Genomic DNA, 26,154 nt, shown 5'->3' with positions numbered 1-26,154 from the left:
TTCTAATTATATCATACCGGGTTTGGCAAAAGTGGGTTTACAGTTGTAAGTACATGAAGCACAGAATTTAATCTTGTTTTGTTTAATTACTGTATTATTTTTCATACAAACAACAATAAACCTACTTTTGCGCACCACTGTATATTCCTAACACTTACTGTCCTCTGTTTGATTGGGCAAAGGTCTACAAATTAACACTGTCATTCATTTTAGTGTGCAGGATAGGAAATTAAATTATCCAAATATCCATCCACATGAAACTCACCTAAGTCTGATGCTTTGGAGCTTGGAAACTGGTATTTCCATTAGTAGAATGATTTAAATTCCTATTAAGGATGAGTTCACTTAGAAAAACAAAGTGAAATAAATATTGTTTTATAACTGATGCAGCCTAGAAGCATCTCTGAGGTAGTCACCCAGGCTAGTGCCTGCCAGTTCTCGCTCGTGCCCAAAGGCATGTCCATCAGCTTTCGAAGTGCTTTGTGAGCTTGGGAGGGAGGCCATGCAGCAGCACCACAATAGTTTGTCGAAGACCAAAAATATCCACGAGAAAAAACAATGAGATATCAAGCAGGTCCATGACTTTATTTTGAATAGAATCAAGTTTAATGCAAGTTAAATATAGGCCAACTTATTGAGTCCAGACACACCCTGTCTCCATCTCTCAGCTATTCCAACTCCTACGTAGGGCCATGAAGCAAATCGTTCCAGCTCTTTGCCTCCCAGGAACATGGTGGGATTGCTCTTCTTGACTTTCTTGTGTCTGGGTGAGGTCATGTGATAAATTTTGGCCAAAGAGTTATAAAAAAAGTAACATACATCACTTTGGGTCAGATCATTTCATTGTCCATCAAGATTCTACAGAGCTTTCTATTCTTTGTGAAAATGACTGGCAAACTCAAGAGGAAAGCCGCTTAGTTCACACCCAGGTGTGAGGGGACAGGGGCAGGACCCCCAGCGGCCTCCGAGGGATAGGTAGTGGGAGCAATGTACAGATCTTCCCTGCAAGAAGCCGCTAAGACATCCTGGGCCAATAATAACTCTTTCAACACTGAAAAACAAAAGCAAAATTTTGTCTCCATAAAACCATTGACAACTCGCAGACAAAACGCTGGGGAACGCTGAAGGAGATTTCTAAAAACTCTTAGAGCACAGGCAGACACTCTAAGGAAACCCTCTACAGGCTTAGTGACATCTGAATGGTGTTTTGCAAGCCCAGGTCTGTAACGTAAGGTGCTGTCGTAGCTGAGCTGCAAGGAAACGCTTCTGATTGTTTTCTTACGGAAAAAAAAAATTGTTTGAATTACATTTTTCCTTTAGGGAAATTTTAATAGCATAATTTGGAAAATGTTTATAAGATAATTGTAAAGGTTTATCACATTTTAATTTGTATTCTTTAACCTGAAGCATTTACTTCCCATGTCAAACAAGATAATTAAATAATATAAGCTACCATCTGGAGATTTAGAGTAGGTACAAAGGGAACTAATCTGATGTCTTCCAAGTTGAGTAAGTTATTTTGCCAGTTTAGACGCATTCTATTTTGAGTTTAGTCATCTTATAAATCACTTTTATTTTATTCATATAATTTCCCCCCTCTATTTTGTAAGTGAGAAATAAAATGATATAGCAATTAATGGATACAGAAGATCAATGGTTCTCCAACGAGGGATGACACTGCTTTCCCCCCCATCAGGAAAGGGACAGCAGAATACAGAAGTGCGTGTGCCTGCTTGTATTTTGCTTTTTGCAGCTGTAAAGCAGTGACTAATAGTGTTTTCTTATACTCTTTGTTAGCAGATCTCTTGAGAAAGGGACAGGAAAGGAGGCCAGGGAAAGTGCTCTCCTTCCTTAAAGGTAAGGGTGACGGGAGGACTCGCGGTAGGGGCAGGGCCATGCTTTCTCCGGGAGCAGGGAGCGGGGCCGACCTCCGGAGGACAGTGGTTAGAGCCGGGGACTGTCTGACGTCACCTCTCTGAAGAGCAGGTGTTGTCACCTAATCTGAGATTCTGGGTAGTGTCACGGCCTGCTGCTTCTCTGGACAAGAGTAACAAGGACAACAGCAACACTAACGGGGAGCCCCAGGATTAAAGGGCCGTTTGGGAAGGGCTTCCAGGGGAACGAGCGCTGCTTTTGCGAGGGGATCTATCAGCACAGGTCCCTGGGGGAATCCCGCAGCAACACGGCAGCGGTCGCCCTGTGCAAGGTGCTTCGACGCAGGAGGCCCAGGGGAAAGGAATGAGCTGTGCAAAATGTGCAGAAAATTCAAGCATCTTGAATGGAGGTAGTGTCTTCATGGCTACAGAGTAACTGGCTCGCTGCTGGGCCCTCATGTCCCTAAGCGCAGCTCAGTTCGCGACGTCTGATAGGGACGGTCCATCTAGTGCCTGTGACGATGCATCTTCTGGTTCCGAGGCTCCTGCAGGAGCAGCCACACTACAGAGTGAGAGAGCAAGAGACGGAGAAACTAGGTCCTCGTTCACTAGGTATAGAGGGTGTCGTGCTGTCTATGAAATTTAAAACTATTTGTTCTTTGCCCTAATGAACTTTCACCATTTAAAAGAAGAATCATTCATCAATCTGTATGACTGGACCGAAAGGAAACGTTTCCATATTCCAGTACAAGGAAGTCACTTTGCAATCTCAACAAAGTCCTCCTATTGTAAACGAACTGATGTTTCTGTTTGTGAAGCTCAGCAAATTTCACATTTTAGGAAAGCAGGGTACTTACAGGCCTTTCTGTTTCAGCTGACGAGCCAAAGGCTGTACCTGCCGCGCCCCGGCCTCCCCTCCCCACACTTTGGGACTTGATGGGGGGGCCAGTTCCACCTGGGCTGCCATGTGGTCTGAGAGTCATTCTCGAAATCTTCCACTCAAGGGTTTCCAAAACACGGGAGCTTCCATGACTGCTGATTTCCTTCCTCACTCCTCCACTAGATTACAGAATCTTTCAGCCGCGGTTAGTAATTATCCATCTTTGAACTCCTATAGGTAGGACAGTGTTCAGAATCTGGTGGGCAGGCCATTCAATATATTAAATACTGTAGTTGATGATAATAATATAAAGATATGAAGTCTGCAAATGAGGCGCCGGGAAAATATTTACCTACCTAGTCTCTTCATTTTATTTAGAATAGTCTGTAATTACACATACGGTGTTTAACTGGATATATAGAATTGTATGTTTAAGAAATGTGCTACTAAATAGAACTGTTTCAAAAACAGTAGCATTTTGCGAGAAGATGTGCTACATGAAATTTCTTTTCATCTGGAGCCATAGAGTGAATTAATTTCAAGACGCTGGAGATTCTTGGAACATCTGAAATAACAATTGGACTAAAGGGAAAAGGAGAAGGATGATTTGGTTGGTAAAATTCCCAGCAATAACACTTAGAAACATTAAAACGTTCACCTCTGACATCAGGCAAATGCTGGTGATGCAGCAGCAGGGAAGGGAAAGACTGCGGTAAAACTGTGAAATATCTTTTATCACTTGCTGGTCTCCTCCGCAGCCCAACTAAACCCCTCCTATCCGCTGGGACCCCTCTTCCTCTCCGACACAAATGCTCCTCTCACTCGAGTTGAAACACCCGTATTCACACGCCCATCTTGTCTGCACAGAGAATTCCTCCCAACTATCTGAGAATGGCTCTCACTACCTGTCAACCGATAGCCTACCAAGATGTTATCTCACTAATGGCCTGAAGTATATCTGAAGTCCTATCAGGTACTTCTGAAGCTGAGAAAGCCGCAAAACAAATGAGATCAATTCCCCAAAGGTGAAATTTTAGTCATTCATGTCACGGTTTCCAAGAAATGTCTGAGGGCAGAAAACCAGTCCGCCGCTTAGAACTTTAGAGCCCCTTACCCACCGCCAGGCCTTCTAAGTCAGGAGAGGGAGCACATACACTGCTTCTGGAATCCACCCATGTTCTAGTATTATTCTAAAGTCAACAATTTATGGGAGCCTTAAATACCATAAATCGACAAGGTCTTCAATACCTCTTTCCTCACAAATGTATTAGCCATTTTTTGGTAATTATCATTATAAAGTTATTTTGCTTTTATAACCAACACAAGCTGGGAGGAAATACGGGCGGGAAGGACTACAGGGTAGGACTCTTTAGGGCTCCGCCAGGTGAGGGCTATCTCAGGCTGCATCTTCATCGTATAACATCATTAAAACCTGTAAACGTCAGTGCCTGTGACTCACGGCTGGTCAGCTGGAAGGTATTCTGGACATTTGTCGTGTTCAGTGTCATGGAGATGAGCATGTTCTCACAGGACAGACCTGCTGTCCACAGTGACACCATGTAACTGCCACCAACTTAGTCCATCCCCAAATACGACTGTCAGGTGCCAGTAGGTAGTTACAGCTCTTGGATTCTAACGCTCAAAGCACTTGCTACCACGGGCCAAACGCCACCTTGCACTCTCTCGTCTGTTCAGGATATTGAGGAAGACCGGGATTTCACTCTTCAGAAATTCTCTGGAAAAAATCCGTGAAATGATTTGACTGGCTGATTACATCTTACATTAATATGCTCTCTGGACTTTCAATTTTAGAGTTCACAGAGCACTATAAATTGCGATGCTCTTTGACTTTTAAATCAGTCATATAACGAAGTAAATGCCATCGTCACGTTTATAAAATGAGATAAAGGCGTCTGCAGAGGATAATTCTGACTTCCACTCCAATTCAGCTGCATTTCCTTTATTTTATATGTTCACCCAACTCATCTCCACAACAGTAATGACACATCGAGATAATCAGCATGATCTTGCAAACACTCCCAGGGGTGACCAACCGGCCTGGGAAACCACTTCTGAAAAATTATCTCAAAATAGCTATTACCTACTTACTCCGCAACTGCTTCAGCTGCATGAGCCCTGGGACGAGTTTCCAGCATCCTCCCTCAAGGTCTACTTTCACTTTAAGACGTAATAAGAAAAAGATTTGACTCTTAAAAAAAATGGCCTAAATGGCAGACTTAACTCAAAATAGCCACCAGAATTATATAACCAACCAAATGTATTTCCTTTTCACACTAAGACAAGGATCTTCTCCTACAAAATCTAAAGTGCAGACATCAGCAAGACAAAGAGAGAATCAAAGTAGGTCTTCCTCGGTGATCACCCAGTGCAACTGAAGGGACCTAGTTTTATTTATTCTTGAGCTTTCATAACAGTTATAATGTCGTATAAAACACTTCCTGTGGCAACTTCTGATGTATTTCAATGGCTATGCTTTGCCCAATGAAATATGAATCTACTGCTACTGTTGACATAATGCAAGCATAATTTTGCTTCCCAAAATATTTCAAATTAATAAAAAACACTTTGGGCATGGTATCTAACTAAAGTGAAAGACTGATTTGTTAGAAACTGACAAAAAAAAGACACATTTTCCCCCAATAATTAGGTAAGTAGACTCAACATTTCCTTCAGAGATGAGATTAACATCACCTCATTGCTTATAACAAAATAATGCTGGGTGCCATTGTAACCCTTGCAGGCAATGTCATGTCTCATCACACTTGTCTTGTGCGTAGACAGGTGCACAAAGTATACAAGACCAACCAACTGACCAGTTCAACTGAGATGGTCCCCCGATATTAAAGTAACACATGCTTATTATGAAACACCTTGGCAGATGAACCAGAATTAGAGCTTAAACCAGAATCACATCACAAATTGTTGTCCAATATTGATGAACCAATGGCATTCCCAATTTGTACACTAACAGCACATGGATGAGTCCACTGTGGCAGTAGCCGTGTGTATATTGTATGTGCATCCACGATAAAAGGGAAATCTGGGACATTCACCCAGAAACTTCAGATAAATGTACGGCTAAATCCATTTTTTTCCTAAATGTTGTCTGTTTCATTTGTTGCTGCAATCCCCCACGTGCTATATTTTGGGTAGAAATGATACAAAATAGCATTTGTAATACTTCTAATATTTCCTGAGAAGGAAGTGAACATTATGAGCTTGAGAAGCTCAACAGCCATCTTTCCAGGGATATCACCACCATGAATATTTGAGGCATGGGGTTGCATAATTTTGAAAGCTGGGATACAAGTCTGGTTGTTTTCAATATAGAGCCATGAAAGAGTATAAAACATGCAAAACAGGAACCCAGACGGGACCATTGAAAAGGCATTAAGAAAGTGATACTTTAATCTGAAAATACTGGCCTGAACGTTTCCAATTTGATCTGATTATTTGGGTCTTAAACTGAGATTTCCATGTGAAAAGCACTGGGATTATACAGATCCACTTCAGGGCACTGGCCAAGAGCATTCATAAAATCATGCGTCTTACTTCTAACACACACACACCCACACACGATTCATCAGTCTCTTCTTGTCTTGACTCAACATTTCATATCCAAATAGAACTCATTGCATTGTACTGTACAACTTCAGGGTATCTGCTAAAATATCTTAAAAAGCACAAGTATTGTACTGGAAACAGCTCTCTCAGAGTAAAAATGATTCTATGGAGAAGGAACTTAACAAACTCTTTGTTCCACCTGAGAACCTCTAGATAAGAGAAATAATTGTTACATATGTGAACATCCATAGTCATCTCTACAGCCAAGGAATCAGGTGTCTGTGAAGTAGTATAAATGAATAATTAAGAAGACAGGGTTGGCATTTTAGAGCCCTAAAGTAACATAACCAATAGAGGACACCTAGTGGTCTTTAGCAGAACCAATATTAGCCTGCCAAAAATATTCACACACACACACACACACACACACTAATGACAGTTTCAGCAGGTGTGCTAATGGGCGAGAGATGACATCATGGATCTTACGTTTGTAAATACGGGTATACATCAACTTAAGTATTTCAAATAATTTCCATGTATCTCATTTCATTTAAATTTCACAACTGTTAAGTTTCAGTCATAAATAACTCACTTTAAGTGTTTCTCCCTAGATTAAATAGGAAATACAAGGCAAAAGTTTCATAAACACACATAAATACTAACTTCTAGTAAGGATCCAACTCACACCACCATGTTTTTGGTGGTGAGAAATACAAATCTCAAATATAATTGTATCAATAATAATATAATTACATTAATATAATATTTGATATAATACTAATCATATCAAATATAATTGATATATAAATTATAAAGCTGACAAAATAGACTTCGCATATGGCCTGATCATATTTTCTTATTTGATACAAACATCGCAAGGCCAAGAATTCCTGGCAAAGATAAACGTCCCATTAGACATCTAGAAAAGCACCCTGCTTGACACTGGCTGTACATAAAAACGCAAACGAGTGATGACTCCCGACATCATTAGCTCCGTCCTCAGTGGTCTCCGACCCCCTCACTCCGCCAGATTCCACATGTACACCCCCCGACACGCTGCCGCAGACACCTGACTGAGGGGTCCCCCCCATCAGCACGAATCCCTGTCCCCACTCCCCTGCTGCCGCAGACACCTGACTGAGGGGTCCCCCCCATCAGCATGAATCCCTGTCCCCACTCCCCCGCTGCCCCAGACACCTGACTGAGGGGTCCCCCCCCATCTGCACGAATTCCTGTCCCCACTCCCCCGCTGCCCCAGACACCTGACTGAGGGGTCCCCCCCATCAGCACGAATTCCTGTCCCCACTCCCCCGCTGCCCCAGACACCTGACTGAGGGGTCCCCCCATCAGCACGAATCCCTGTCCCCACTCCTCCGCTGCCCCAGACACCTGACTGAGGGGTCCCCCCCCATCTGCACGAATTCCTGTCCCCACTCCCCCGCTGCCCCAGACACCTGACTGAGGGGTCCCCCCCATTTGCACGAATTCCTGTTCCTACTGCCACCGAGGCCCCGGGGCTCGGGCTGCCACGGCGGGCGGCTTGTCCGTCACGGCTCGTTGGAATTTGCTCTCCTGCCCCCTCTTTGTCCAGCTACGTCACCCGGGTTCCAGCTTCACAACTCACTCAAGTCTCTCTGACACTCTCTTGTGCCTAACAAATGCTCCTTTATGGCGCCAGTCACCACGCCACCTGCGGCTATTGCTCATTTCTGTTTTTCCGACAAAGCTGAGGTCTGCTCTGGACTCGCATGTGCGCTGTCTGCAAAGAGAAGGGATGCAGGGTGGCTGTTCCCCTGCCGTGACCTGGGGGGTCTAGAACGTGGGGGGCCCTGTGTCTAGCGGACGGGCGAGCTCTGCTTGTGTCCAAGGAGATGTGGTGGCAGAAGCTGGCCCGGACTCCTGCCCATGGGCGTCTCTGTCCAGCAGCAGAAGAGGAACATGCATATGAGCCCCAGGAGCGAACCCAAGCAGAGTGGCAATGAGAAGGTTTCCTGGAAATACATTTAAGCCTAATTTTTAAGCAAGTAACAGAAATTTCCAAATCTGAGGTGTGGCACTTTCAAAATTACAGAAGCAGAAAGAACCGTTCTCTGCAAGAAGCATCGTAAACTACAGAAACACACCGAAAAGAGTTTGGGTACAAATAGGAAGCGACACTGGTGGGACAGATGGCTGGCTGGGGACCTTGAAGGCACAGCGAGGAAACGCAGATTAGACGGGAGAGGCAACGGGGAGGCTTTCTGCACCCCGGAGGAGGGCAGCTCTAGAAAAACAGCGGCGCCTGCCGATGGCGAGCCCTGGGATTCTGAAATAATGAAGGTAGTTACAGTGTGCACTGTCTAATTGCACACAGGCAATTTATAGCAAGGCTCGTTTCTAACCTAAACCAAATAGAGTATTAAAATAAACCAAAGACAGACACTGCCATCTGAATCAGCTCCCCATGGAATAAATTTCCGTATTAACGCTCTGCTGTTCAACATAATTTGTGTATAAATCTGTCTCTTGACCGACGCAGAAATCTAATATTGATTGCCCGAGGAGCATCGCGATGGCCCAGACCCATTATTCATTTGCCATCGCTACAGACATATACTGAGATCGAAACCACAAGCCTCCTTCTTGCCGCAAAATGGATTTAGTTCACCGTGATGGGTCTAAAATCTATACGAGGAAGGCTGAGGGGATAGTAAATGAGGAACAAAAATAAAATATAGGCATGTGCTCCAAAGCCATAGTATTATACAAGCATCATGCATTCCCACACTTTTTTTCACATTGCCCATGACATTGAATCCCAAAAACAAGTTACTGTTACAGAGTATATTTCTCTTTTCAATGCCTACTTCCTAAGTATCTAACAATTTCAAAGATCACTCCCAATTTGATTTTTAAAAAAAAAACACACAAAAAATGGGATCTGCAGCATTTCAGGTTCCTAGGACTCCTCACCTTTGCTAACTGAATAATCCCCCATTTACTAAACTGTTCATCTCCCTTTATCTCTTCAGTGGCTTGTGAGGGTCAAAAACTGTTACTCTTCCATTTAATTTCCGAGGATTTCCTCGCCGTATGTCTCTTTCAGGAGGATCACAGAGAACTGGGTTCCCCTGTGACAGGTTACAATAGAGCATGCTGGCTCGGGTCACTGACTTTACTTGAAATACAACGATAAAAACGATGCTGAATGAAAGAAACGATTTTTTAAAAACTAAGCCACAAGAAAGAGTCACCTCAGTTTTCTGGAGATGAGAGAAAGGCATTTTCTGGCCTGATTTATCTAAGTAATTGCTCCAGACTTTCACCTCATCTGGCAATAAATACACAATTTCATGAAACTTTATACTGAAAGTATAGAGCTGAGCAAGCTCTATTTTGGCATCTTAAAGTCACTGATCTTCTAATTGTCTCATGTAAACAACAACCCCCCTGCCTCCTTACCACCTTGCATTTCATGAATCCATTCTCCAAATCAGCTTGTTCCTTGCCCAGTAGCCATGACATTCAACTCTAGTCATGACAGCAATATAAGGGCTAAGTTTTAAAGTTTCTCTATTTCATTCACAATATTTCTCTAACTTATCTGGCTTTGGCTCTTCTTGTTTTTCAGTTGAACTAATTCAGACCGGAAAAAAACAACACACGCAAAAAAAACATGTATCACTGAAGACGAAAGTCGTTCCCTATAGAAGGCAGCTGCCTTCCTTGGAAACGATTCATTTAGAACAGTAGCAGCTTCCAGACTTCGCACATTACTTCCCCAAATTTGCTGAATTTAGCACCAGCCAGCTTGGTACTAAAACACTCAGAACTCGAAGACATGTGGGTGAGCTCCCATCTTCCTGTGCAGGCTCATTCCACACACTCACAGAGCCACGGCTCCCGAGCTCTTTGTTGTATTTCTTCTTGTAAACACATCCTTGTGGCATTTATCAAAATCGGGCAGAGATCTGCCGGCTTGGAACCTTTTAAGTTCCTTTGTGATTTTGGTTTAAATCATGTAGGTGATGAAATACTGAATTTGTATTAAATTCTGGATTAATCACTACTGTTTCTTCCCTGTTTAACAGTATTACTAACAGACATTAAATGTCCATGACATGTGTGACATTAGAGGAGGGTATCATATAATCCAGAAAACATTCTTCACTTAAATGAGCTCATGGTTCATTTATTATCAAGGTCATTTATTTATAAGAAAGATCTTGCCAACTCACGACTCTGCCTGGAGTGTGTTTGGTTACCAGACGCCTGTAAGTGCCTATTAAATTGCATTTTACAGTCACGGTGGCCAGGAGCCTACGTTCCTGAGTTATATCGTGGCACCTATAAAAAAACCATCACGTTACACAGATCCAGGTGCCTGTGACCACTGCCAGCAGCCAGAGGACATCCGCTTTAGGGAGTGTCCTCTTTGTCCACATGGCCTGCCATTTCATCTGATAGGCCGCCCATCTGTTCGTCCGGATGCCACTCTCTAGAGTAACTGGGTTAAAACTATAAGATGCTGAAAAGCACTCACACTGCCCACTGCATTTTTAATTGATTGATATTTATGTCAGTGACTTCTCATTTCACAGGCTAGTGATTAAAATTGTTTTGTGTGACAGTGTCTTAAGAGGTAAACACCATCTTCGATTTTTATGCAGTACATGAAATCATTGAAGATTAAGGTGATTATCGTTAAAGGAGTACATGTTGCAGTGAGAAGCTATGGAGTTTTGTACTTTAGAGCTTTGCCTCTGAAGTCAACTTGCCAAGGTGAGAATGAATCCCTGCTCCACCTGTTACTAACTCCGTGAATCTGGGCAAGTTACCAGAGTTACTGGGAAGATTTAATAAAGAATCAAATATGTTATTTTACATATAATAATTCCTAAGTAAACATTTGCTATTATTATCAATAATCACCTTGTTTGATATCTGTCTCAAATTGGTATAATAAAGTTAAGAACCAAACATTTATTACATTTTAGATGGAATGTGCTACATGGACACATTACAAGATGAATCCAATCTCTCAAATGTGCTTCACTGGATTTTAAATATAACCCGTATGATCCATATTTTAAGAACGATCCATTTTTAAGCCTTTTCAGCGATGCCTCACGCAGCGTTTATCGAAGCCGGTTCCTGAAATCCTAGAAACCAACGTGTTATTGACAAGCACACACAGAACAGGCGACAGCCTTAGAGAAAGCAGAGGGGATGTTCACAGAAGTTCCATTTTCTGACTCATTTAAACCTAAATTCCAAACACAATTCATCCTAAAAATGCCAAAATGAATTTCTGCAATGAGCAAAGTGACAATGAATCCATAGCAAGTATACCGTTTTCTTCAATGCAGGCACAGGCACTTGCAAAGCCTTTCAACCCTCATTTTCATGCAGACAATAAAACCCAGGTGATAATTAATTTACAAAGCAAAGGAAGATTCGGAAGGAAAAGAAAGTCAACAAGGTTAATACGCAGACTCTGGAAACAGGGACATGAACTCCTTTGCTTGGCGATGGTACAGTTAGCTCAGATCTTTGGAAACTCCTGCTGCTGAGCCCTCTCAGGTCCACTGACTGCCTCAGAACAAAAGCTGCCCTAGTCAGCAAAGTACTGGCCAGATTCACTGTATTTATTCACCGTATTATTTGTATTAATTTCCCTCCTGGGTATGTTGCTTTTCAGTATTAGGAAATGAATCCATAGGGAGAAACTATCATATATGCAAAGCATAGCAAAGCAAAATTATTAGGCTGAAATTAGTCTCTACATATACAACTTATAAACACTCAAAAAAAACTCTTTCTTCAAACACAAATTCTCTGAAATTTCAATATTAGAGCAACCACAATATTAGAGATACCAGACTATCTCACAGAGCTAATGATACAAACTAGATTAGCAATTAGACCTCCACATCGCTGTTAAATATGGCACTTGATGTATTTCATATCAAAGACAACCACCCATGATGGAGGAGGGCTTGCATTGGTTAGCACAAAAATTTTTTGATTAAAGTGCATTTTTTAATTAAAATTGATATAACACAACAGTTTTAAAATCACTAATTTCTTTTAGTTGATTCAAATCTTACTGTTTGACCATATATTTTGAAGATACACATATATCACTTATGTACCAAAAAATAAAATTTTTTGCCTTGAACTTCATAAAACTCATACATAGTCCAGTTGTTCATTTTAAAATAATTAGAGTTAACAATCATCATATTGTGGCTTTAAGAAGTAAAATATAGGTCTTACCTCTTCCCACTGATGTATGTATCTGATTAATCTTGAAAGTCGTAACAAACGCAGGAGACTGAGGATTTTTGTAAACCTCACGATGCGCAGTGCCCTGGCAGTCTTGTAGACCTCTGAATCCATTCCCTTTTCTACAATGAGGAAGATATAATCCACTGGGATCGATGAGATGAAGTCAACCACAAACCAGCTTTTTAAATAATTCATTTTGATTACTTTAGGGTCCAGGATGATTTCAGAGCTGTCCTCGTTGACAGTCCCAGTCCTAAAATTCATGATCAGGTCCAAGAGGAACACTGTATCTGAGGCCACGTTGAAAATAATCCACGGTGTTGTAGTTTGTTCTGTAAAGAATGTTATTCCAACGGGTATGATGACCAGATTTCCAACCATCATTATGAGCATTATTAAATCCCAATAAAACCTACAACAAACACAAAATCATAACGTAAGATGCAGACAATAACCAGACCATCCCCCCATAAAAAATTATTACTGATTAATGGTTAATAAATGAGTAAAAGAACAAAGTGATGGTTTTACAAATAAAGTAACTAACTCCTTCAATGGCAACAAATTTAAGTCTAAATAAAATTAACATATTCCTAAAGCAAGGTATTGTGATTACAGAATTCTAAAAATTATTTGGTGTCATGTTATAGAAATAGATTCAAAAACACCCATAACTCCATTTATCTAGTAAAGGAGTAAAAACAACCTTTCCCTGTAGTTTACATGGAAACCGGGAGCATAAAACCAGATCTACCTTAAAAACCTACTTTGGGGCACATTCTTTGGAGGCGCTTTGAAGTACTTTATATGTCACATTACAAATCACAGATTAGAATACACAGTAATAGCCCGGCCGGGCGTGGCTCAGCGGTTGAGCATCGACCTAGGATCCAGGCGATCAGGGTTCGATTCCCAGTCAGGGCACATGCCCGGGTTGCGGGCTCAATCAATGACTCTCTCATCATTGATGTTTCTATCTCTCTCTCTCTCCCTCTCCTTTCCTCTCTCTGAAATCAATAAAGATATATTAAAAAAAAAAAGAATACACAGTAATAAATAGGTTACACTAAAGACATGGGTACCGCAAATTTCTTCCTGGGAGATTAGGTCAAACATGGATTCTAGAATAGTCCATAGCTTCACAGCACTCCAAATGTTTATGCTTTGGTCTTCTTTAGTTTGAGATAGGAAAACTAATTTTTTTCTGAGGCTAAAAATAATTGAAAAGATTCTACTCTAGATGTGAAACAAGAATCTATGATTATTAACTACCTTTCAAAACACTCTTATCTCACCTTATATTAAAACTGAGAGAAAACCAGGAACTTTTAGGTGATTCCAGGTTAACATATTATAACTAAATTCTTCAGAGATGATTATGTTATTTTCATTTGGATTCTTTCAAAGTCTACTGACACTATCAGCAGACTATTTATACTGGTGACAGTGTATCCTTATAACAAGAAAGACACAAATCCGCAGCACATCTCTGCAGTAACGACAAGTCTGAAAACATGAGTCACTTTATCCTGGTCATGTGTGTCCTGTTTTGGAAGTTCTGCCACATAAACTTTTATGACGGAAATTTCTGTTAACCAAGATATTTTTATCTAACATTCCTTCTCCCACTTAGATTGTTTGGGCCACATTTTGGTAAGGGGTCCATTCGCATGCACCTGTCGAAGTTGCGATCATCCCTAATTATCAGTGGCTCCTGGGATAAAAGGCGCTCCCCCCTTGCGTCCACCCATCCCCAACATTACAGAAACGGCAAATGTTGGTCATTTTGAAGATTCTACCAATCTCTCTGTCAAAGCGAACCTAGACATTTACGGACAAGTACACAAATACCCATGTCAAGCATACATTGGGCACCGGCAATTTCAACGAAACCTTTCCTCTTTTTTTTCTCTAAATGGAAATGTGCACAATGTGCCACTTAGTACACCAAGGACAAAGGAGAGGTGGAGACAGGATGCAACACCGTAACAGTTATTTCACAAGGAAGCGACATCATCGGGCTCCCAAGTGGAATCGAGTGAGGCCCGAGGACTCGCGCTGTGCACTCCTCTTCTCCGGCCTTCCGTGGGCTCCTGCCTCTGGCGTCCCTGGGAGCTGCTGTTCCCCTGGGTGTCACAAGTAGCCTTTTACCTTCCGCTCCACACAGGCTCTTTGGGCAACACCATACACCCGTCCATGTCTTCCGTGGTAATTTGGAACTGAAGACCCCAGAAGCTTTACCTCCAGTCCCTCCCCGTCTTCAAGCCTCCGGACCCTCTAAGCTGAACCTGCCCCCTTGCGTGTCTCACACTCTGTTTATTAAACAGGGCGCCCAGGCTCTGCCTCCCCATCTGCCCCCCACATACCCTCCTCATGTCCCCTCCCTCAGGGAATAGAACCCTGTACCCCTGATTTGCAAACCAGAAACCTTGGAGCATCCGAGATAGCCCCAGGCCCTAAACCTGCTCAATCTCATAGTCGGTCACCGAGGCTGCTTGGTTCTAATACCCAGATATAAGGTGTATTCATCCACTGGTCCTTAACGATCCCCACTGTAGCTGTCTCCAACCAGACATGCTTACCAGCGATTTAATTTGGAGACGAGTTACTTAAATTCTCTAATACTACATTTTCTCATCTGTAAAATGAATATTATTATAGAACCAAATATGTAGAGTTTTACAAATTAAATAAAATAATATATATAAATCACAGATCCTTGCATAGAACAACAAACTCCGGACACAATGCTGGTGGCCCATTTAGTATTTGTTTACTTTCCCTTACCAAAAGAAATCCGTTTTTATGGGGACTGGCCAGGAGCCCATTGAAAAATACTCACTTCTACAGACATCTCTGTATTTCTATCATTAAGATAGGAGCTACTTTTTTAAGGAAAGGTCATGTCCTATCCATCTTAATCAACAGAGATGAAAAGTATGAAGTGCCATCCAATCTTTATTATTGCAATGATGTTTACTCCACCATAGCTTTTTATTACTGGCATTTAACACGGCCTGAAGCCATTAGATGTATCGATATCAACATGAAGCTCCATTAATCCTTAGCATGTCCTTTTAAAGTATCATTGACTCTATTTCATAGACATAAACACAGGCCCTGTTATAGACTTCGCATAATACAACTCCCTAGTTAACATGTGTTCACTCTCTGCTAGTCAAGAAAAATATACCTATCACCCACTCCAGAAGTGTGGTGTCACTTCTTTATTTTTAAACAACACATACGTCCCTGAAAACTGACCTCATGAGGTTCTCTGGCCTACCTGCCCACAGGTTTCTCCTCTTGACTCCTAGCTCTGCAAATTTCCCTTGGACACTCGGGCTCTCCCTCATCTCTCAGTTTCTGTGTCTCACACGTTTCATTACAGAATTATCTTCCCTCTATTCCCTCTTCCCATCCCCACTGTTCTCCCTCCAGTCAGGGCAGAGCTACCTACCCCTTGCTTAGCATATTTCAAGAGTCCCCAGAATACGGCATCTGGTTCAATCTACTCGCCAGTCCCAGAGCAGCCTACCTAACACGGAGCGCGCCAGGCCAAGAACCATCAGTGACTCTCTCAATTCAATAGAAACAACTTATCCTGGTTTCCAAAGAAAACCTTCGCAGCCTCTACGTTAATGCTTTATGGCAAGAACCTCGTATCTCAGGAGAGAGTCCCTGCCATGCGCACCTGGGTCCAAGTACAGGAGATACAGTTACTTCCACTCTACCTGTTATTTTTCCTGTTAGCATCACCTGTCCTTCAGGTCTCATTCTGGTGATAAGTTTCTTAGTTGCTGTTTTGTTGTTGTTTTTCACAAGTCCCAGAACAACATATATTTTCAGTGTGCTTCCTATTTTATTATTTCTTACGTCACTAATTATTTATCCTCCATCATCACTGGATTTAAGTTTACAGAAGTTCAAAATTATATCTTGTCTTTTGTTTAACTTCTGCAGGAATGTAAACAGTATCTAGACAAGCCAGTGCGAGAAGCTAAATTAATTTAAGTTTTAATGGAAAGATGCACTTCAGTGGGGGTATTTAAAGAAATCCTTCTTAATAACCCAAAGAGCCATTAATGCAGTAAATAATTTCTTAATTTACCTTTTACATAACACTGAATTTTTATCATTGAGGATTTTATTAACATAGAATACATTAAAATAAATTAAATAAGAAACCAGATTAAGAATATGTTCTCAGGTTAGACAGCCTGAAAGCAAAACAGGTCTGGAGTTGCCAATTGGTTTCATAGACTACGAAACTCCCCTCCTTTCCTTCCTGCTCTAGACGGACACCAGTTATTTGTATAAGATCTTGGCTGGCTCCTGAAGGCAGACTGGGTGGGGTTCAAACTCTAGTTCTCCCGGCTGCACGGACTGGGCCAAGGGGTTTGCCGCCGGGAACTTCAGCTTCCTTGCCCCTCACTCTCATTTACGCGCCAGCAGAGCCGGGCTGCCTGGCCTTCCGCTGGCGCCCCCTTGCCTGCCTTACCCCTACGCAGGCGGTGGCACCCCGGCCAGCTCTCATCCCGGCTCGGGCTCCCTCCTTCCCCTCCTCAGCCCCGCAGGCCCACGTGGTGCCCAGATGCCCCCAGGGCCTGGAGACCAGTTAGGCCCTTCCCACCAGCCCCGCAGGCCAGCGCCTCCGATGGCCCAGAGGAGCAGCCACCCAACGGGCCAAAACCCAGACAGCGACCTTATGGCCTCAGGATAACCCTCCGGGCATTCTTATTTCTGCTTATTACAGCATGTCTGCTTCTTTGTCTTCTTCCCACTGGCCTCCAGGTGTAAAACTTAAAAAATGCTTCCTGGCTCCTTGTGCCCGGCTCTGGGTGGGACCAGCCTGACGGGGCTTCTCACACAACAGCTTCCACCGTCAGCTCTTCCCGCTCGTTCCACTGCCATCAGTCCCCATGACGGTTTTATGATGCCATGACTCTGCTTACTAATGTTCCTGTTTCCACCTGCCCCAGCAAATGACTCCTACTTACAGCCACCAGACTCCTTATCGCCTTCACGATGAAGTGCGATCACTCAGAATCCTCTCCCTGTCCCAATTCTTTACCTTGAGGCTCAGCATTTGGCAGGTACATGGTCCTCAGCTAAATTAAAGGCTCTGTGTTTCAGATGCCTCATCTTTGTCACTGCTGACAAATGTCTGGGGTGTCCCTCTCCTAAGACCCAAACTCCGACCTCTGGTTCTCTTTGTGATTTCAAGCATTTGCAGATACCTACTAGTGGACAGTGGATACTTTAGCACAATTTAGCGCAATAATAATCTGGTAAATAAGGAACAATTGATAAACAATGTCTGCAATTACTGCTTTTGTGCTCCTTCTGGCCAAACTGTACGCCGATCTTCTTTATACCTGAATCGCCTAGCAAACGATATGCATACCGCCAATTTCCCAAAGATCAAACTTCAAATTAATCACAGTTATGTTAATGAGGGTTTATTACAATATCATAAGATTATAATTAAAATATATCATTTGTTCTTTTGGATGGTTTTGAAATTAAACAGGTACAGGCCTTCTGTATTTCTCCTTGGTGGTAGAATGATGACGCATACTTTTAAACTATTTTGATTTTCTTGCTTTAGACAACAGAAAGATGTCATTCAAGGGTATTTTCATTATGTCATTCAGATTGACTCCAGTGAAGTCAATTTTCATTCCACTGAATCAAAACATCTGTTTACCCCTCCCTGTCACACACGAAATATATTTCTATAAGTCTACAGCTTTCATCAAAAACGCAGAATGGAGCAGAACTCCCTGAGGACTGAGTAGGTCTACGCTGCAGGATTCTATCTGTGTGACCACATAGAGATTTTTTTATAAAAATGAAAACCCTGAATTTATAAAAGGCAAGTAGAAAACTTATAAACAGCTCCTACTGTTTAAAGTTAGGCTTAAAAATTGGACTTTAAAAAGTTCAATCTAAAACGACTCCTTAGCTTCTCGATATTTTTATTTGACTTGTCACTGAGTGATTTTCAAAATAGTCAACGCAATGACAGCCATCCCGTGGGAATGAATCAAAATTATACCCATTTTTTGTCAGATTGGAAAAAATATATATTTGTTGGTGTGCCACAGAATTTTAGCAATTAGCTTATGTGTGTCATGAGATGAGAAAGGTTGAAAATCGCTGCCTTAAAGGAAAGCAAATACATGGTCAGCGGTCATGTCAACCAAAATGCGTTCTAGCATCATTCACTCTAGCGTAAAAATCCCGTAAGTTCGTGTCTATTTGTTAAAATGTTTCCAAGGACAGACTGAAGGAAACTTGGCATTAGCTCATCTTAACGACAGTCTCATGGCACAGACACTGAAGCCACCTTCACTTGGAAGCTCAGTGAATGACTATCAGTCGCTACGGGCTTTCTATTTGCTGATCTACTCTCACCCAGCCACTGAAATTTTGCAGAGGAGGAACATGACTGAATTCCTCCCTGTCTAAATACATAGCTGAATAAAGGCTCATTCCAGTTTGGAGATTATAATTTCAGAATCATTCTTCCCTCGTTGCTACTGTAACCTTTCCACCACCCGGCTTGTTTTCAGATCGTCCAGTTTTTCTTTCTTGTCGCTGATAACGCGGGTCACTGCCCGTTTCCTGTTACTCTGCGGGTCCCAACCAACCGCACCTCTCTGTCCATCCCCAGGCTGCCGACGCCCCACGGATCACTCGCACCATTGCTCTAGTTTGAGGGTGTCATGGAAGGTGCAGAATCAGTGTCCAAGCATATTCTTGTGCCCTTAAGTCTGCCAAATAGCTACGTTTTAAGGGAGGTTTGGAACATGTTCATGGTCTTGATTTCTATATATGGAAATTTACCTCACTGAATATTGAAAAGGATGGTAGCCTCAGGGCAACAAAGCACAAGTAATACTTATTAGATAACACTTTGTAAACATTGTCTCATTTAATACTTAGATCAAAGCAGTAGAAAGCATTGTTTAAATTTAACAAGAGGAAACAAAAACCCATCCAGCTGAGGCCTTTCTTAAATTCTTGCAGGCAGGAAAGAGCCCATGACCAACATCCACACTCCAAACTCCTTCCACCATATTAAATGCCTGACTAAATGATTCAAGGATTTAAAGTAGCATTAAAGAAAAAAGCTTTCCCACACACAGTAGGGCGGCAAACCCCACTTTTCACCAGTCATGATGAGTCACCATCAAAATGAAAACAAAATTGTTTTCGCAGTGGAAAGCCCGAGCCCTAAAGGGAGTAGACAATGAAGCTGCAGGCAGGACTCCATGGCTGGTCTTTGGTTTCTGTGCCTTTTAATATGGAAGAGACTGAGCGTCTAGTCTACCCACGTTCCCAGAGAATCAAGGTGACAGCTCACCTGTTCCAACGTCCTTGTGTTACTACGCATCTTCTACGTAAAGGAGCGATGGGACCGCCTATTTCAAAGGGGATTTCTGAATTCTTTCTGCCTTGGCTGCAAAGATAGCTCACTAGTGTACAAACAAAAATGAGTTCAGATGCTCTAAAGGCAAAAAGCACTTAGAGAGTAAGAAAGAAAGTTAGTACCAAGTATTTTTTCAAAATTGTTACATCATAATCATTCCAACAAATGCGTACTGGCTATCTTCTCCACATCAGGTATGGTTCTATGCGCTCTAAGAAATGCAAACAAATTAGATACCAATTCTGCCCTCAAGAACTTCCAACTTAATAGGAAAGTGAAGACTTATACTTAAAACAGACATGGAGAGAATTTAAGACGTATGCATAAATAGTAAACTGAGTTTACTCTGAGTTTCCAAAGGAGAGAAATAACTGATCATCTGTTTAAAGAAAGTGCTATTATCATGGAAATTCAGAGGCGATTTGCTGGGGGTTCTTGGGCTTGCACTTTACTCACAGCACATCTGTGACTTTATCGACAAATAAAGGCTGCTGCCTGGGCTCCTCACTGCACGCAAAAAAACCTAGACACAGCCAGTCCTCGAGAAAACAAGGTCCAGGAAAGACAAACAGTTCACTAACGTCTTCTAAAATATTTTAAGTCCTATTACAGACTAATGGAAAGATCAATCCCAGGGACACTCAGAAGAGTGATGAGTCTTCCTTGGGGGAAGGACGGAGAGTAGGCCAGGATATTTCACAGGTCGGTGAGTTGATATTTCACCTAACACTACAGTGACTTGTTCTGGTGTGCACAGAAGCACCACATTTACTAAGCACTAAAGCTATGCTAGTTGCTAGGTTGCCACTAGCTACCCACTGGGACTGCCACTGGGAATGCCAAGAGAAAGACACCCAAGGTACAGAGAAAAGGAATGCAATGCCAGGGGAAGGTAAAAGGTATGGGTAGTGTGCGTACCTTTTAGTTAATAGATTAGCTGTTATGATACATTAAACACACCCGTGGCTACATCCACTGTTCTCTCTCCATATAGTTTAAAACGCCATTTTCCCAATGAAAAGAAAGGATCATGATGACGGGCAGCCAAGGATGTGATTGAACAAAATCTCAATTAAAAAATGTTAAGTTCTGCTTATACTTATACATTTTCTATAATACCACATTATTTTCTTCAAAATATTTTAAAAATAATATCCACATATTCATTTTAACAATAGGCTTTTGAAGTTAAACATCATTTGTTTCCATGGATTTCAGGCTGTACATTGTACATGGGTGGATACATAGGAATGCCATTTCCATTCAGTTTATGTTTTATTTCTAAAACAATGCTTAAAGATGTGATGTCATACTTGAATTACGCTGCAGTTTGCACCCACTGGCAGCTATGTGTTATCTGGGGAGCAGAATGGGTGGTGTGTCAGGAAGAAAATGCATCTAAGAGAAGCATGTGTTCCCAAGTCAGTGACAAGCATGAAGGGTGTGTGGGCAACGTAACATTCGCTGTGGAATATTTAAGAATCGAGGGCCAGCTTTCCTTAGCTGTCCTTGCAGGTCTCACAAACTCTAGGGCTTATTGTCAGCAGAATGGCCGTACAATGCGAAATTTTCAGTCACCTACAAATGAGTCAAGTGAACACCCCCCAACTCCCATTCACTTCAAGCCCCACCAAGAACGGATATGCGTATGTTTCCACATCGCTGTAGCATCTTTCCTCCCTTCCTTCTTTATTCTGTGGCATTTACTGCACCTTTTTCTTTTTTTTTTTTTCTTCAACAGAAAATATATCCACAATAGGATGTTGTTCCACAGATAACTGAACCCCACTAGCAAGCAGAAGTGATGTGTTCTTTTTTACGTACCCCAGTGACCTGCAGGGAATTTTAAAACTGATTAAAAGTGTACTCGATCCTGTAAGAGGTATTTGTGATGGGCATATGTCAGTTCATTTTTAAAAGACATGGCTTCCACCTTCATAAAAGTGACAGGCTGTGTGTTTTGTTTCTTCACCAACTAAAAAAGCAAATAACAAAAACAGGAAACCTGTGAAAAATAAAATCTAAGACTTTTCTTGGTACCAGAGAGATAACCAGAAAAAAAAAATGCAGGGACTCAAGAACTGATCTTATATATGTGTCAAATATAGCAATTCCTGAAATAATTATTCTGTTGTGTTTTGAGATTACTAACTCAAAAGTCAGTATTTAAAGCCATATGGTGTTATATAATAACATAAAAGATTAAAAGAGAAATATCAGCCTCTAGAATAGGATTATGAGAATTAAATCATGCCGAGACTGTTGGCAAAGTAAAACAGATGTAAATGTCTCCATTTACATCTCCCCCCCCCGCCCCCCGTGCCTCCGACCTGTCCTCCCACTAATCCTCCACCTGATCGCAGAGCCTGAGACAGGCTAATCCAGTCATGTCTCCCCTGAACATATTTTCCTAATTTCATCGGCACAGTTGCTCCCTGGGAGGACTGGGAGCTCATTTCATTGCTTTTCCTCTTCTTACCTTCTCCATCTTCAAGGGGACGGGCAACTCCTCCAGCACGAGGCCGGTGTCTCTAACCCACAGTCACATGGCCCAGGGTGTCTAACCCACAGTCACGAGGCCGGTGTCTCTAACCCACAGTCACGCGGCCCAGGGTGTCTAACCCACAGTCACGAGGCCGGTGTCTCTAACCCACAGTCACGCGGCCCAGGGTGTCTAACCCACAGTCACGCGGCCCAGGGTGTCTAACCCACAGTCACGCGGCCCAGTGTCTAACCCACAGTCACGCGGCCCAGTGTCTCTAACCCACAGTCACGCGGCCCAGGGTGTCTAACCCACAGTCACGCGGCCCAGGGTGTCTAACCCACAGTCACGCGGCCCAGGGTCTCTAACCCACAGTCACGCGGCCCAGGGTCTCTAACCCACAGTCACGCGGCCCAGGGTCTCTAACCCACAGTCACGCGGCCCAGGGTGTCTAACCCACAGTCACACGGCCCAGTGTCTAACCCACAGTCACGCGGCCCAGTGTCTCTAACCCACAGTCACGCGGCCCAGGGTGTCTAACCCACAGTCACGCGGCCCAGGGTGTCTAACCCACAGTCACGCGGCCCAGGGTGTCTAACCCACAGTCACGCGGCCCAGTGTCTAACCCACAGTCACTCGGCCCAGTGTCTCTAACCCACAGTCACGCGGCCCAGGGTGTCTAACCCACAGTCACGCGGCCCAGGGTGTCTAACCCACAGTCACGCGGCCCAGGGTCTCTAACCCACAGTCACTCGGCCCAGGGTCTCTAACCCACAGTCACGCGGCCCAGGGTGTCTCTAACCCACAGTCACGCGGCCCAGGGTCTCTAACCCACAGTCACGCGGCCCAGGGTCTAACCCACAGTCACGCGGCCCAGGGTGTCTAACCCACAGTCACGCGGCCCAGGGTGTCTAACCCACAGTCACTCGGCCCAGGGTGTCTAACCCACAGTCACTCGGCCCAGGGTGTCTAACCCACAGTCACTCAGCCCAGTGTCTCTAACCCACAGTCACGCGGCCCAGGGTGTCTAACCCACAGTCACTCGGCCCAGGGTCTCTAACCCACAGTCACGCGGCCCAGGGTGTCTAACCCACAGTCACGCGGCCCAGTGTCTCTAACCCACAGTCACTCGGCCCAGGGTCTCTAACCCACAGTCACGCGGCCCAGGGTGTCTAACCCACAGTCACGCGGCCCAGGGTCTCTAACCCACAGTCACGCGGCCCAGGGTCTCTAACCCACAGTCACGCGGCCCAGGGTGTCTAACCCACAGTCACGCGGCCCAGTGTCTCTAACCCACAGTCACTCGGCCCAGGGTCTCTAACCCACAGTCACGCGGCCCAGGGTGCCTAACCCACAGTCACGCGGCCCAGGGTGCCTAACCCACAGTCACGCGGCCCAGGGTGCCTAACCCACAGTCACGCGGCCCAGGGTGCCTAACCCACAGTCACGCGGCCCAGGGTCTCTAACCCACAGTCACGCGGCCCAGGGTGCCTAACCCACAGTCACGCGGCCCAGGGTGTCTAACCCACAGTCACGCGGCCCAGGGTGTCTAACCCACAGTCACGCGGCCCAGGGTCTCTAACCCACAGTCACGCGGCCCAGGGTGTCTAACCCACAGTCACGCGGCCCAGGGTGCCTAACCCACAGTCACGCGGCCCAGGGTGTCTAACCCACAGTCACGCGGCCCAGGGTGTCTAACCCACAGTCACGCGGCCCAGGGTCTCTAACCCACAGTCACGCGGCCCAGGGTGTCTAACCCACAGTCACGCGGCCCAGGGTGTCTAACCCACAGTCACGCGGCCCAGTGTCTCTAACCCACAGTCACGCGGCCCAGTGTCTCTAACCCACAGTGATTCCTCTTTGTCCCCATGACTCCCATGGCACACAGACTTCTGAGAGTACCACGCAGTGGCATTTCCAAAGTATCTTTTGGGTGGGATTAGGGCAGGGGGCAAACTGGAGCCGTGGAAGAGGGATTTAGGAAGATTTCAAGTAAAACTACTTCTTTATCCGGCACTCTGCTTTTGCTTAGAGTGCTAATTTTTGGTCAATAAAAAGTGTTAGCACGTCTTAAAGACACTTCACACGAGACTGCAGAAACGTTTGGGTGGACAGAACTCTCACAGGCCATCCTTGGTATTTTATGAAAGGCAGTGATCATGTCTTGTTCTTCTACTGAATTTAAAGAAAAAATAAATAAACCCTGCAACAGCGTTATACACATTGTAAGCCCCAGAGAAGCATCCTTAGGCTTAATGGAGAAATGAGCTCCAGACGGAGCCAGGCGCCCCATTATGCTCCCTAAGTACCTTGGCTTCTCCTTCATGCACACACACACACACGCACACACACACACATCCTCGGTGTTGTAAATGCACACGGACACTTTTTTCAGGTCTATTTCTCCAGCTACAATGGATGTGCCGTAGTCAGGGGCCACGCTTATTTCTGCTTCCCACTATATCCCATCCCCATGGTTGAACACAGTGCCTGCAACTACAGTGAACTCTCTATCTACTGAATTGATAAAGAAATGAAGGAACAGCACTATAATCTCAGTCTATAAGTATCTGTCACTTGAATTTTTTTCTGTTGGCTGCATCTAAATATCATGAAAATGTGGACCAGCTGAAGATATCCAGAAAAGAATAGGCGGGAAGATAATTAAAGAAATGGAAGGTCTAATTTGTGAGAAAAGACTTGAAAAACTGAATACAGAAAAACTTGTCTAGATTAAAACTCTGAAGAGATGTAAACAGAATCCACACATCGTTAAAAGTAAACAAGGACGTAGATAACCAGTCCAGTGAGAAGGTGGCGGAGAAGCCACAGAACCCGTACCAGCTGGTCCTACAAACCCCAATGGCTTCAAGAACTTAGCCTCAAAGGGTGCGGTAAGAATATTTAGAGAGAGATTTTTCAAAGCTCGTGGGCCCCAGGCGTTACCTATGGTTTATCTTGATATCAGCCCAAGGATTGTTTGACCAACGACCTGCCCAGAGACCCACACTGGTCCTGGAGGGTGGAAAGTGCCATCCTCATATTGCTTCCTGAAAAACAGACATCCTAGAGCAAATTATTTGTTTTGTACCCATTTGTCTTGTCCCCCTTTGAATAAGAATTATATATCAAATGTTAAAAAATAAAGGCATTATAGAATAGCAACCCCTTTCACATTGAAGGCTATTGGATTTTCAAAAACACTGAAGAGAAGACAATGAGCTGAGACATCTTATCTGCTCGTACAGTGTCAACTATACTGTGGGCTCTGGAAAAATATTAGCAGAGACTGATGCTGTTAACAAATTTACAACACATTACATTGTAAAATGTGCATGGAAAGAAATCATACCGAGGTCATATGCAAAGTTCTGCAAGTTATCAACCCAAACACTCTAAGATACTCTGAGGTACAACTTGATAAAATTCTAGAAATAAATACAACTAATACTAGTAAGGTAAATCAACTTTCTATCTCTGCTTTGGTACCTTTTAACTTGGTTGCCAAACTATTATGAAGTTGTAGGACTTTGTCAGACAATAACTGTAAAAAGACTTCAGCATTCATAAAGTATTTTCACAGTAATCATTCTCATTGTATTTTCTCAACAGTTTTGTGAGACAT

At 43.4% G+C, this 26,154-nt stretch overlaps 1 protein-coding gene across 1 annotated transcript in view; it reads right to left on the bottom strand.

Moving 5' to 3' along the window:
• Positions 1 to 26,154, bottom strand: part of HCN1 (hyperpolarization activated cyclic nucleotide gated potassium channel 1) — a 254,087-nt gene that overhangs the window by 204,877 nt on the left and 23,056 nt on the right. The window contains exon 2 of the mRNA XM_087815043.1: positions 12,598 to 13,021. Within this exon, the coding sequence (XP_087671169.1) occupies positions 12,598 to 13,021 (424 nt within the window). The remainder of the gene's footprint in view (positions 1 to 12,597; positions 13,022 to 26,154) is intronic.

This window comes from Miniopterus natalensis, chromosome 3 (assembly GCF_054644295.1).
Source record: "Miniopterus natalensis isolate mMinNat1 chromosome 3, mMinNat1.hap1, whole genome shotgun sequence".
In the NCBI taxonomy this organism is placed as follows: Eukaryota; Metazoa; Chordata; class Mammalia; order Chiroptera; family Miniopteridae; genus Miniopterus; species Miniopterus natalensis.
This window is presented reverse-complemented; position numbering and strand designations above follow the sequence as displayed.